Source organism: Adelges cooleyi, unplaced genomic scaffold (assembly GCF_023614345.1).
Source record: "Adelges cooleyi isolate 19-005CV unplaced genomic scaffold, UGA_ACOO_1.1 ACOO_flye_CR_arks_rails_tigmint_CR_PRNA_30, whole genome shotgun sequence".
NCBI lineage: Eukaryota > Metazoa > Arthropoda > Insecta > Hemiptera > Adelgidae > Adelges > Adelges cooleyi.
The window spans coordinates 19,488,896-19,503,537 of NW_026095971.1; the positions used below are offsets into that span (position 1 = coordinate 19,488,896).

The 14,642-nt window shown below is 32.4% G+C and overlaps 1 protein-coding gene and 1 long non-coding RNA gene across 5 annotated transcripts in view; one reads left to right on the top strand and one right to left on the bottom strand.

Annotated features, from left to right (window-relative positions):
* LOC126838024 (monocarboxylate transporter 1) overlaps positions 1-14,642 on the bottom strand; it is a 36,491-nt gene that overhangs the window by 8,894 nt on the left and 12,955 nt on the right. Inside the window, exon 1 of one of the 4 annotated variants that reach the window (XM_050572107.1) lies at positions 5,713-6,171. The exons of 2 other annotated variants lie outside the window; for them this stretch is intronic. In XM_050572107.1, coding sequence (XP_050428064.1) covers positions 5,713-5,721 — 9 coding nt within the window. In that variant the 5' untranslated portion in view covers positions 5,722-6,171. Of the gene's footprint in view, positions 1-5,670; positions 6,172-14,642 lie in introns of those variants that run through there. One more of the 4 variants, XM_050572104.1, reaches the window with a different exon arrangement.
* On the top strand, positions 9,209-13,376 carry LOC126838025 (uncharacterized). Its single transcript, XR_007685661.1, has 3 exons — positions 9,209-9,501; positions 9,569-9,679; positions 12,898-13,376. It is a non-coding gene; the product is annotated as an uncharacterized LOC126838025 (long non-coding RNA).

The following is a 14,642-nucleotide window of genomic DNA, read 5'->3' on the forward strand; positions in this document are numbered from 1 at the left end:
ATGTGACAAGCGCGTTATAAATATTTTTTTACAATCTAGAAATTCCACAGCTTCGGTTAAAAGCTAATTGTTTGTAAAAATAAATACACCTCTGAATGCGGATTTTTAGTTATTTTTAGAAACTTAACGACATAATTACACATAACGAACGACATAAAATATAATATTTGATCGTAAGCCACAATACAACAATTTCCAAAAGCCAATCATTGCCCACGCCAATTATTATCTGTGGTACACAACAGACTTCATGACGTTTAGGGAGATGTTTATGTTATTTAAATATTGAACACTAATATAGTTGATTAATTTGTTACTCTTAACGAATATTAATTAGGGATCAACAACTCTTCTCATGGCAAATTAATTCGTGGAAAATCACAAATTACTATAGAAGGCCACTCAATGGAAGTATTTTGTTATAATATGTTTGTACACCCGTTCTAATTTAAATAAAACAAATTACCAGACAATTATTTGAAATGTTGAAACTACTTAAAAACGTCATTATCTTGGGTAATGAGTAATGACTGAGAAGCCCAATACGAATCGGTTTTATTTTTATATTTTCCGCTTACATGCAATTACAACTGGAATTTAATACTCGTATAATAAACTTCATTCAAGTCATTTAACGTCTTTTGAAACAAAGTAAGCATCTTTCAAGTTTGTTGCGTCATACAAACCACTCGCTAACAAAAATATATAAATACACAGTGATTCATTTAACACATTACACTAAATATCTCTTTATACGAGTATAGATTATAGTTGTAACTATTTGAAAAAATGTATGTATAATATGTTTTTATACAATTATTAAATATTTACCTTGGCGTAACTTATATATTAACATTTTAAATTAAGAATAATTGACTAGAAAAAAGATAAACATTTGAAAGTTGTTTAATACTGCAAAATACATTAGCCTAAATACGTCTCCCGAAAAGTATAACTGCAATATTGTAATTATTTTCAGAGAAAACGATAGTGTCTTTTATTAAATGGAACGCCCTGTATAACAATTTTATGAGCCACGCCAACTTTTTTTTAATATGTAAGTAAAAAAGGCATAGTTTTCGCTTACTCGTTAACGTAAATCATTATTATATCTGACGACGACAAGTAAATTTCATTTTTTTAAAGGTTATATACTTTTAAAATTCGTTTAAAATCAACAGTTTATACATTAAAAAATATAATATACGTTACGATAAGGTAACCCGGCCGGAGACGTTAAACCCGTCGAAGGTGACGTTTTTTTTTTTAAGACGTTGGCAAACTTTACGTGCAACTTTCAAATACATTCACATAACATTATGTTAAAAAAAAAAATGTATTTTTAGAACATTCAAAAACAATATTACCGATATTCTTGGCGAATTCGCACCACAGAATAATGCTCTATGATTCACACACAAAATAAATATCAAGGTTTACATAATTATAGATATAATTAATTATTACTACCGTGTACGGAATATGTGTGCACGATACATGGTAAAAGCTCAAGACCACGAGGGTTAGACCCTGTTGGGGTTAAATGGTGGGGCTGCCCAGGGCTTGATATCCTCTTGTTTTTCTCAATGGACTACATACAATGAACTAAATATAATATAATATCTAAGTAGACCGATATATGTATTTCCATGGTTGTAGAAAATGTCTTGAGGCGACACATTAATTATTAGTCGAGGTGATCCTGATAAATGAAATGATCGTGGCGTGGAAAAAAAAAATTATGATGTTTTAAATTAATATAGGTAATAAATTGTTTGAAAATGAACTGGGAGCCTGCATACTATGTAATATGCTGGCCTGCGGGCTTGAAGGCGTTGGCCGTCGTTGGTGATATTTAAACAACGATGATTAATAACAATTAGGGCCGGGGAAGCGAATAAGAGTTTCGAAACTTTTGTTTTATCATGTTATAAATCGGGTTTGCCGTACAAAAAGACCATACAGCCAACATAAAACCGGTCACGTTCTAGTCCGCGAAAATATCAAACGAATAAAACCATATTTTAAGACCTTGAACGTTTCATACACGTCAAGGGGGGTACAAGATACATTATGCAGTTTCTTCTAAGCGTTTTAAATGTCCGACAGTTTTTAAGCTTAAAGCCGACGTTTCAAAACAAAATTAAAAAAATAGTAACAATATATTATGAAAATTCACGACCGGTTTTTACATTAGTAATAATAAAAAATACAGTTCATTTAAAATGTGAACTCGACAATTTACAACAATATAGAAATCGCACAATTATTGAAAACTTATATAGATTACATGTTGTGTGTTTGATACTTGTATAAAATAAGATTATTACGCCAGTACTTTTTTGCCTAAAAATGATAAATTATTGCAAATTGCGCGTTTATAAATGTAGTATAATACTTGCTATCATTTCTATGTACATATTATACTAAAATACAGTATGTTCATAATATATATTATATTATACAAATATATATATATATATATATTTAATGTCTCTCGACACTAGACTATTTTACTTTTATAATTGCATTCAGCTACCGGTAAGTAATATCCTCTAGGACATGTCAAGGAAAACAACTACTCATACGTCCAAAGTTAAATATAAATAATAATTAAACACGGAAAGATTTGTAATCTATATTATAGTAGATGGCGATTAAACAGCTACAACAATAATAGTAGTTTAAAACTAGGCGAAGCCTTAGGGCTTTACCTTTAAATGTTAAAGAAAAACTGTATAAAAAAAAAAGAAGAAATTCAACCTTAACCTACTCACCAATTTGTTTTTCGTCTTATTCAAAATGAAGGCAAAGCGAGAAAATTTCCAATGCGGGCTATCTGTAATACTCAACAAGGTACTTAATTCAAGTAAGGAAATTTGTATTTGGTCTATCGCAGGTATTTTTACATTTTGATGAACGTGTATCAAGAGATAAAGAACACAGTGAGAAGAAGAATTAGAAAGGACTAAATCATGATTTTGCGTTATTTTTGGCAACATTTCAGTACAAAAAAAAAATGTTTTATTCAAATATGTATGTTTAAGTAAACCTTATATCCAATAATCATTATCACTTTGGCACTGTATCATATTATAATAACTGTAAAAACCGCATCGATTACACTGAAAGAAAAAAAAGAATAATAAAAATGCTTTTTTTCTATATAAATCGATCCCCTCAAGGCCTGTGGTCGGTTTTTAAATTACACGCGATACTTACAAAAAAATTATTTTACAATTATCGTTTTGATGATTATTTATAATAAATAACGTTTGTTCCAATTCCAAGAACTTAAACATGTAGTAAATTGTTTAAGGTATATATATTTTTTTTTTTGCACAAGTGATAACCTAAGGAATAATATATTTTAATGTCTTCTTGCTCGTTTTAATATTCTTCTCATGGTTTCAAATGACTGGTTAATGTATTTTTTTACCTAAAATTTGTATGATTATTACTATTAATATGATGACACAAATATTTCAATGGATCATTAGGCATTTTTTAAAACAGTCGTTGTTACGTACATTAATTTATTTTTAATTCCTCGATTTTTATATGCGTATGACGCTAATATAATTATAATATTCTAATGCTCCTTATTTAAAATAATTCAATGTAATTAATAATTATTAACATAGGACTAGTATTATTCGAGTAAATGGAACCTGGATGAAGTTTTGCGAGCAAAAGTTTTACTCTCTAATTAAAAAGTTTTAATAATGTTTTTTTCTAAATCAAACATCACATTAAAAAAAAGTTAGAAACTAATATTTTTTAGGCAAATCAAATATATTAGTTCCGATAAAAATGTTTTTTCATTATACAAAATGATTCAAAAAACATTAATTTAATGTGAGTTAATATGAATTTTGCTCGGAACTTATCTGGTTACTCCTGCTGGAAAAGTGCAATTCAAAAACAGTTATATTACATTTTTTTTTTAATTACAATCTCATACATATGTTTGTGAGTAATTATCGATATTGCAACGACGGTATTACGCAAACTACTCAAAATACTTATCTTTTCCAAGTCCTACAATAGCTTACAAAATTTGTACTTTCAACAATAATTATCACTATCGATTGTCGAGTAGTTTGGAATTTATACTAGACGTTATTATGTATTTTACAGGTCCTATACTTAAATATGAAAATTTAATTTTAAATTTCAATTGACCAATTGATCGTACAATTAAGTGAAAAAATTGCAATTTTTTTAAACCCCCAGCAAATATTGTGCCGTTATTTCTAGGGTTTAAATTATTAAACCGAGTAAAAAAATGGCTAACCAAGGCAACCACTATTTTCATGATTGAAATATACAAGGTTATCGCACATATTGCACCCCTTCTTCATCACATATTCGACGATAAAAATAAATATGTCAGCATAAAGGGAGAGCCAATCAAAATCAAATATATAAGTATACAGTCAAATATACATATAGGTGTAGTAAATTGATGCCCCCTTACGCTGCTATTTCAACCGTGGCTATATCCCAATGTCCAGTCCATAAATCCATGTCTTTATTATTAGGTACACACATTTTAAAATTTTGAGTACATACACCAAGCTATGAGCGGCGATACAACAACAAACCGCGGCTTGGCTTATACCTACTACCGCCTAAAGAACAGTGTGCAATATTAATATTATGAACGGAGATTAATTAGCACCGAAGCAGCAACACATTTTGTGGTTGCAACATAACAACGGAGTGCTATAGACGATATTCCGATAAACTTCACGAAAATACTTCAGACTTTACCAGAACAGTCGCCAGGCATATAAATTACAAGTACCTAACTAAACGTTATCTCGGCGTTCGTTGATTTTGGGCAAATATCGAACACGTGTTGTGTGCGAGCTAGACGAAACGTACACACAACGCTCGCGCATACAAACGGGGCGCAACAATCGATGCAGTAAATAATATAAAATACTACGATTTTTGAAACAATGAAAATGTAAATCTACGGTTAAATTCGTACACACGACGACGGGACACACACAATAACGGGAAAAGGGCGACTGGCTAGGACCATCTGTCGACAGTCTCGGGTCGAGAAACCCAACCCGAACGCACATACCTGCGACTACCAACACAGTTTATTTTTCAAAAAAAGGGACCCCCGAATACGAAAGCAGACAATAATAAGATACGACCATAGAAATACACTGGCGTGATCGATACCATCAATTGGTCGTGCACGGAGAAGTGCTGCTGTTCCGGGGGGCAACGGCAAACGTCGACCGTCATCACGAACGAGCGTGATAAGCGTTATCACAGTACACAGGCTGTTGTTGTGCGAGGAGCCGTTATGGCGTTATCGGACTCATCGATGCCATAGTGGCGGTGTCTAGCTGAACGCGCTGCGGCGGCCGCGACCGGTCTCGAGGGAAGAGGGCGAGACGGCGTCCTTCCACAGGTTGCACGGAAGAACCCAGACAAATCGACCGACAGGAGAGAACAATATCGACCGACCGACCGGCGGCGTCTACTCTTCTATAAATACAGTCGACGGAGGCACTTTGTCCGGATGCCAAAAATATTAGCGAAAATAATAGTGTCCCAAATTGTCCGACCACTTAGTTGGCGGTTTAAGGGTTAAAACAAAAATCTATATTATCTTAGATAATATAAAACAACAATTAAAAGTACCCAGCTGATTTTCCGGGATCGCTTCTGTTTGTTCAAACTGACCTTAGACATGGCGGACTGAGCGCGGTCACACACGGCGGCGACTATGACTGCTGGAGATGTTTCGCGCGACACGCGTTGTTGGCGGTTAGATCGGCGGTCACGAAAATAAAAACTATTAATTATTATTACGTATATATAATATACATAGGATATTAAATAATTTACGTATATTATATATACATAATATTATTAAGCGTATAGGATAGCGGTGTTCCGCACATTTTTTCCACGGTTAAGCAAAAACAAAAAAACCGAACGCGATCGACGGTTGTGTATTTTTTTTTTGAATGATAACAAAATGTGACAATTATTTTGTTTTCCGCAAAATGTGCGTGGTTGTAGCACGGCGCGGGCTACTCGCACGTCAAGAAACCATGGTCGACTGGCGAGTGGCGACCGAGACGACGGCGGCGATAACGATAAAGGGGAACCGTTGGTGAACGGCGGCGGCGTAGACGGTTGTCGTTCGACACGCGCAGCGCGTATGTGTGTGTCCGTGTACGTATGTACAGTGCGTGCGTGCGGGCGACACAAAAACCGCTGGGGCACATGAATCGGGCGGCGACGGCTACTGATCAGCTCTCGCAAAGTCGCGCGCGCTTGTGCGTGTGTGCGTGTACGTGTGTGTGTGTTGTGCGCGAGCATCCAGTTCGCGCCGTGTCACGACCGGTGTATGCAACAGCAATCGCACTCGGGTGTTTTACGGGGTGGCGCGACGAGTTACCACTGCCGTCGATCGGAACCGAAGGCGGCGGCGACGAGCGCAACAGCCATATTATCGATGACGTCACGAGAATCGCGTGGCCGCCGCTTTATCTCGAATTAGTATGTTTATTAATTATTTGTTGGTTTTCTTTTGGGTTTTTATTATTTCTTTGCGGTAGTGAAAACATTTCAACACCGATACATAAATAAACCAATAATAAAACCCGTCACAGTTCTCTATTATCGATAGATATTGTATTTTTAAAAATAAATCCCATAGAAAGACTAGGCTTCTATTGTCCTGTTGTAGTGCACCATCCATATCATAATACTATACATAGTAGTATTATTAATACGCTATTCTCAATAGCCTGAAATAAATTTAATAATTACATAATATTATTATTTCATGATAATTTATTGATTCATTGATATTAAATTTTTAAATATAATTCGAAATAAAATGTGTAAATTGTTAATTGTAATGCACCTTGGGTATAATCAATAATCTTAAAAAAAATGGTATTGTCGGTTACAGTTCAGGTCAACTTATTAAAATCGTTTAGTTATTGTTTTTTTTTATTTCCTCTGTTGACCGGCCATTGTGTATAATTTAGACAGTTCATTTTTTATGTGAGTAGCTATTGTACATGACTCAAGAAACCAAGAGTGATAATTGCAAATTTGAAAAAAATACCTAACTCATGAGATTTTGTTTTATAATAAAAACAACGTTCTCTGGAAATAAATTAATAATAACGGTTGATTATTTATATCACTGTTGCTAGTTGATTGAGATAACATATCGTAGTGCATTACTTCCTATATGAAAACTATTTAACAAATCATATAATTGATTAAGTACACTAGATTTGATTTAAAACATGGACACTTATACACCATCTTGGCTTATCTTTCCTTATTATTACTCATAATAATCTTTACATCATGTCTTTTTGTTTTTAACCTAAAATAACATGATCGTTAGCATACACTTATAACGTGTGAATTAATATTATTTTACAATTTTTATTTATAATATTAACCCTTTCAAACCTGACTTTTTTTGAGCAGTTAAAACATTTTTTTTTAATGAATTTTTGTACTATCAAAATGAAAAAAAAACAACCAATCCTTATTCCTATGATATGCGCATTAGTTATTTTGCGATTATTAGCTAACGAAATACGAATCTTAACGTTCCAATTACACATTTGACGTCACAGTGTCTACACAAAAGCGGACGGTGGAAATCGTTTGTTTTATGCTTCCAAGCAATATTTACCTAGGTCAGTTAAATGCGGCGATTTTACAAATATATTATGCAAATAACGATGGTTTGCGTAATCATAACCCGCAACATTATCGAGTTATAAAAGTATGTATTAACATTACACACAACAAAATTACACAGCAATCAAAGCTATCCTTTTCTCGTCGAATACATTATAAATTATAATCAACCAATGTCATTGTTGTAACGAGAAGACGGACAAAACCCAAAAGGTATTATAATCTCTCCCGAAATTGTATTATTTTTTTTAACGAATAAAAAATGTCATCGACTGTTCGCAAAAATTAATTTTCTATTCAATATACATATTTTAAAAATGATAAAATAATAACTACTACCAACGAAAATATAAAATATAGCAAGTTAATCACTTTTGTAGCAAGTGCACGTTTGTCACGTCTTATAAATTAATGATAATTCTTAACAATTATTATCATCATATATTGCAAAGTCGTAGGTAACATCGATGAAATAAACCCCAGACAACGTAGATCGCGCAAAGATAGCGACTTGTAGACTACATAATAGTATTATTATAACGGTTGGCGTTCCAGTTTTTATCAGTGTCCACTAAGCATTGCCCTCCGCTGAGTGTACGTATTTATACCCACACGTGTGCATATACATGTATTATAATGCAATATCGCATTGTACATACTAGTTACAACTCACAATACAAAGGTATGGCACAACTAACCTAACCTACTTGTAACGTGTGATCCGCGACAAGGGCATTGCGGCTGACTGTCCATTGTACAGTATTTATATTTTATTAATTGTTATCATTATTATTGTAGGTATATACCGTACTAACTACTAATGTCATAGCGGAGCCGAAGGTAAAATTTCCACCATAAACCAATTAGATATTATATCATGCCACAATAATTAGTGCGACACATTGTACACGTTGCTAAATGCTAAGTGAATACGGTAGGTACCCAATTATTAGGCTGATCCTAATAATTAAACGTCCAAAATGTTGGGTTTGTCGCACGCGCGTTTGTAATAATGTGGATAATAACGGAGTCAACGAACGCGATTTTAATATCAGTAAGTATAACGGCACGGTGTTTTTTTTTTTTTTTTTGTCATTGTACAGTGTACTATGTGTGTGGTACAATAAGCGGCATTACATTATTGTATTGCCCGCCATTAAGATCGGTTTGCTGACATAAAAATTAGTTTGCAAGGACGGCTAGCGGCTGTCGAAAGATTTTCCCGTGTCGGTCGATTGATATCAAGTATAATAATAATTAACACGCGCCGTTCGCTCAATAAAATGTGAAGTAAAAATTAGAAAATAACAAAGATCCCGTGTAATAAAAAAATATATAATTATTACTACCGATTTGTGTTCATATTATCGGTATTATTCTTTATAGAAAAGAACAAAATGGCGTTCACGCTGGCATCTGGAGTTCGGCAAAGAAAAGGTGCGGGCACCGCGAAAAAAAAAAAATCTCCTAGTCTGATGACACGTGTTTTGTATACAGCAGCATATCACCACTATCATGCATACACCGTGCTGTAGGTGAACCGTAGTTGTATCAGCTGTATTGTATAACATTATAATATTGTACCTATGATGGACGCACAGATATCGAATAAGACAGCCTTGAGTAGTACACTGTGCACAATGCCGCTGTGTCTGCGGACAAAATATATAACAAACCGACTGGGACTTACAAAGGAAAACGGAAGTAGAGTGTTAAAACAATGGCTTTCCGAACGGCCAGCAGAAAACTTTATCGTCCCGAGGTCGTGGATCGCCAGAAGACCTTCTCGTTGTAAGCATAAACTTAAGACGTATAATATTATGGGCCTTATTATTATTATTATTTATATATTGTACAGTTTTTGTGATTTTTTATACGATTATAAAACTCACACAGCACCAAAAGTTAGCGACGGTACGGCCAAAAAGAGGATTAGTCAAACCGCAATATTAATTACTAATAATAGTAGGTAAGTAAAACAAGGTGAAAATATTTTATTTCAGTCTGTGTTAGTATCGGGCAAATAGAAAAATGCACGAATCGTGGCGAGTATGTCGTACCATTTGCGATCGAACTAAAGTTCAGGGTCGACGTTGCGTCATTGACTATTATATTTTGTTTCATTATAATTTTTCCACATGAACAATTTGTTGCCAATTGTATAACAATCGTAACGGTATATTTTTCCCGACGACGTAGCTTAAACGTGATGTTATCTTATCACTAATCATTTTTAATTGCTATTTTCCCTTCCGCCTCTTTTTTCCGTACACCTTAACCCACCTAAAATAAATTAATATTATTACACTATCTACCAGGTGCGAACTGGGATAAAATATTAGCCTGAGTGATTATATATTGGGCTCAACTAATTACATAAAATCACATCTCCTCGGTTAAGAAGGTACCTACAAATAATTAGTTTCACGAGTACGAGTGGCTCAAAATCTTGACAATTCCGCGGACGACTACCCTTTTGTCCTTTGGCTCAACCCAGACAGCCACCATTATCTACTGAAAGTAGCATTTAAGTTCTCAAGGTATTTAAGTGTACAATTTTCAATACATTTTATCGAATAGTCTTTTATTAGGTAGGCAATACAAATTGTAGGTTAATAATGAAAATATATTCATTTACTTTCTTACAGCTAAAATAAATGTCAATTAAATACAACAGAAATAATTAAAATAATATCAATAAAGTATATGTTTGCTATTAATTGTAATACCTACTACATTCTACTATACAACAGTAGGTACCAACTACCTATTTGGCAAGGTGTACATAAATGTGTAATAATGATTCCAACAAAAACCATTACCTATTTTCATTTTACATATTGGACAACACATAAAAATATCCAACAACGCAAAAGTAAAAATTCTGTCACCTGGCAACCGAACTAGGCCCAAACATCAGCGGTCATAAGCGTCACACGATTCAAAAAGGGTGCTACCAAAATTCTAAGATTCTATGACAACTAGACACTGCATGCAAAATAGGACAGTTAATAACTAAGAATAATGAAAAAAAAACATAGTGAACAGCACGTAATACATTAACGGACGCTATGATAAAAAATAATTGAGATAAAAAACGAATTACTAATTAAGACTCCTCTCGGCAGTCAATATTAATAAAAGTACATTATAGTAAACATTTTAAATACAATTTCAACGGAAAATTGCCTATATCGATACGCTTAATATAAATGGTAGGAGTGACACGCGATCGAAAATAAATTGCCTTTTTTTCATTGGTAAGTATTATGTAAAAATAAAAATTTAATTATAGGTTATATCAGTACATATAAGCGTCTGTAACGAGTATAAATAAAAACGATCAGCGATTAATGACCATGGTAAGTGACCATGACGTTGCTTGTATGTCTCGAATAGGTTATGGTTAACCGCTCTAAATCATAATTCGCTGAAAAAAATTAATTAAAAAGTACCGTTAATTCGTATACATAACCTTACAACGGTTCACACGTGCCACAGGGTCGCCAAAATCTAATAAAAATGATGGCACCTATATGTTTCGGACGGCACCATCACCGAGTGGGAAGAATTCTTTCTTAAATTGAAATTGTTTAAAAAACATTTATACACTTATTTTATCGTAACGTAAATTTGTGTTCGGTAGTTAAATTAATGTAAATTAAAGTAGTAAAATATGACTCAAGAATACGGTTTTCTGTATTAAATTTTTAGATAGTCATTATAAGTAAAAAAATCAAACTTCCCAAGTATGAGAAACTCACAGGCTTAACTAACGAGTTGTTTTAATTTTACACAGGACGTTTTACCCCTATTATTAAGTAGTTAGGTATAGAGAATTGTTTGCATAATCTTATTTCAAAGCTCAAAAACTGTAATGTGTAATTATTGGGACTGATTTTGGTAATTAACTGATTTTTCGGACCATCACAGCATCCTTGACAGTGATTTTAAAAAAAATATTCATCTTAACATAGCTATACAGAATGCGTTTTACTCGATCCATGGTAATTTGAAAGCAAAAAAACCTATTATAATAACGATTAACGAACTATGATAACATTTTAGAAACAATGACATTTTTTTTCAATATGTTCATTATAAACTATAAAGCTCGATACTTTTATAAAACAGTGATGACTTTTTTCTGACAAATATTTTGAAAAAGAAATATGTCATTATCTCCAAAATTTTTTTTTTTTCATTTTTTTCATAGGTGTTTTGGTTATTAAACCATCATGGTCCGAGTAGTTTGCATTCTGCGTAGTCAGGTTTGTAATTTGGGGGTAACGCCCTCTTAAAATATTAATTTTATAATTTGCTCAGAACTAATCTATAAAATAGTATATTAATGTGCCATTTTAATATTAATACCTTAAGCACACAAGTGCTATGTCCATACAATATAACGTGGACATAGCACTTGTGTGCTTTATGGTATCGATATATTCTATTATATTATACTCAATAGGTATTTGTGCTGCGCTCTAGCTGCTCAATATGCATAATTCAAAACATACAACCTCCGACAGATGGAGGTCTATAATTACTACTACAACAATATATTGACTATTGGCCATTAATGATATTATTATGTAATTACAACATTTTTATCTCAAAACATTTGATTATTTATGAATACTAATGTTAGTAGTATCATATAAAATGATACTTATGTCTTACTATAGTTATTTAAGTTTTACCGGTTTAGGTTTTAATTTAGGGTCTAAATTTTATTATGGAAGTATTATTAAGGTTTTAGGCTCTTGCCTTATATTATGTTCTAATTCTAATGACGTGTATTTTATATAGCATTTTCATATGATTATTTTGTATTTTTAAAATCGTACAACGTCACTTCGTATACCTTGACCGTGGTACCTTACCTACGATAGTACCGATTACCTTAACCAGTAGCATGCCGAAGCCGGTGACGTCTTGATTGATTGAACTTCTTTTCATAAAATGTTATCAATGACCCGTTAATTTTCAACAAATCATTCGATTTACCTATATGTTTTTAAATACAATATAATTGGGACCATTGAACGGTTAACGACAGTAGAAAAACAGTTACTTATACAAGGCACTCGCTACTCTATTGCATTATTATTATTTTTCCTGTCTAATATACCTAATTGAATAAAGGTTTTTAGCCTGATTATTTTATCATCTGCTGTTGTATAGGTTGTAATAGAGAAACTCTACAGCTCTCTAGGATCTAGGTTGAAACAATCGCGTTACGACGCTTACAACAACACAAACAAACCACACCACAATAACAACAAGTACCCTACCTACCGATTAAACGGATCATGGAATCGAATCCACTGCTGGGATCCAAGGTCAGCTACCGTGGTACGAATTTATACTTAATTTTGTTTTTACCATCTTAAAAAATGCAAGATGTATATTATGTATGTTTATGATAATTGAGTCAACTATTCTACGCACACAAATCGAATCTGTTCAAATATAATATTATTTCATATATTTGTTTACTTGAAAACGACAGAAGAAGATGTCTGTAACTTTAGATGTAAAATCTAAACCGCCCTATTTTGATAGAAATAGTCCAATTTTGGAAATGTACAGAAAATAATATTATAAGCCAAAGTCATCAGTTTTTGTCTTCCAACTCTCGTGGAAAAATTGTAGTTCTGTTGTTAAGGTGTTTTGTTTTTACGACTACAAAGGGTAGGTAATTTACAAAACTTTACTTATTCTAGTAAGTATACATATATGTTTAGTGGTAAACCAGAAAATGTTAAATAATTGTATTTTTAATTTAAAATATGTAGTAAATAAAATATTTGCTATACAATTTTTATAACTACATTAAATAAATCGAGTATGCTTTTTCGATAATATTATGACAAATTATTATAAGACAACAACATGCGGTTGTCTTGAAGTTGTATTGTCAAAAAGGTAACATAGTTTCTTTTACAATTTCGCCGTTTCCGTGAAAAATAATAACAAACAAAAACTAATAAAGTGTATTGTATTTTAATGTTGTTTTTTTATTTCGTAACAACCTTGATCGTTTGCGCATTAATCAGCCGCCGCGGGAACAGTGTAGTTTTTACTGTGCAATAATTATTATTCTTTATAAAGTTCATTAGAATTAATAAACGTCTGAAACCTAACCGTTGACCCCAAGAGAAGTGATGAATCGGTTTCAACATAACAAAACCAACGAGGTCACCAATACAGGTATGCAAAATAAACTGTTCGTTTAGTGCTTATCATAAATAGTTTTTAAACAAATTTATTATAGCTGTAAATTTTAGTTATCGTATGCTAAACATAAAAGCAACATTTTTTTCTTTTAATTTTTAAATTGTTACTCCTGGACGTTGTATAATTAACTATAATATGCAAGCGTCACTAATTATTACACCAATACTAATAATCAAAAAATAATGATAATAGAGTTGACCTGAGTTACCAATATTAAAAGATTATTTGTTCGGTGTTACTTATTTAAACAGCCTCATATAAAATACTTATTTTATTAACAAAATGTGACTGTAGATGATACTCATTTGTCAGGTTATTGTTATCATTTATAACAAATCGTTGTACGATACGGTTAAACGGATATTTTTTCTTTGAGAGTTGTTTTAATTTTTTTACAGATTAAAAACACATTAAAATAATACATTTAATTGACACTAATAAATAAATCTCGACCAAACAAGGTCAAACAAACAAACAAATAATACTCCAGCATATTATACATATATTTTTAACATTCTTGGTGAGTTATCACTGTAAAATAATGGGCGTTCAAATTATAATACAACCAAATCTCATGATAGTTTTTGGATACAAAGAGGTTCCTCTTTTACATAATATGATTTTATATAATATAATTTGTAATTTACATTGGGTTACAGTTTCAAGGCATATCCTTAACGCGCTTTGTC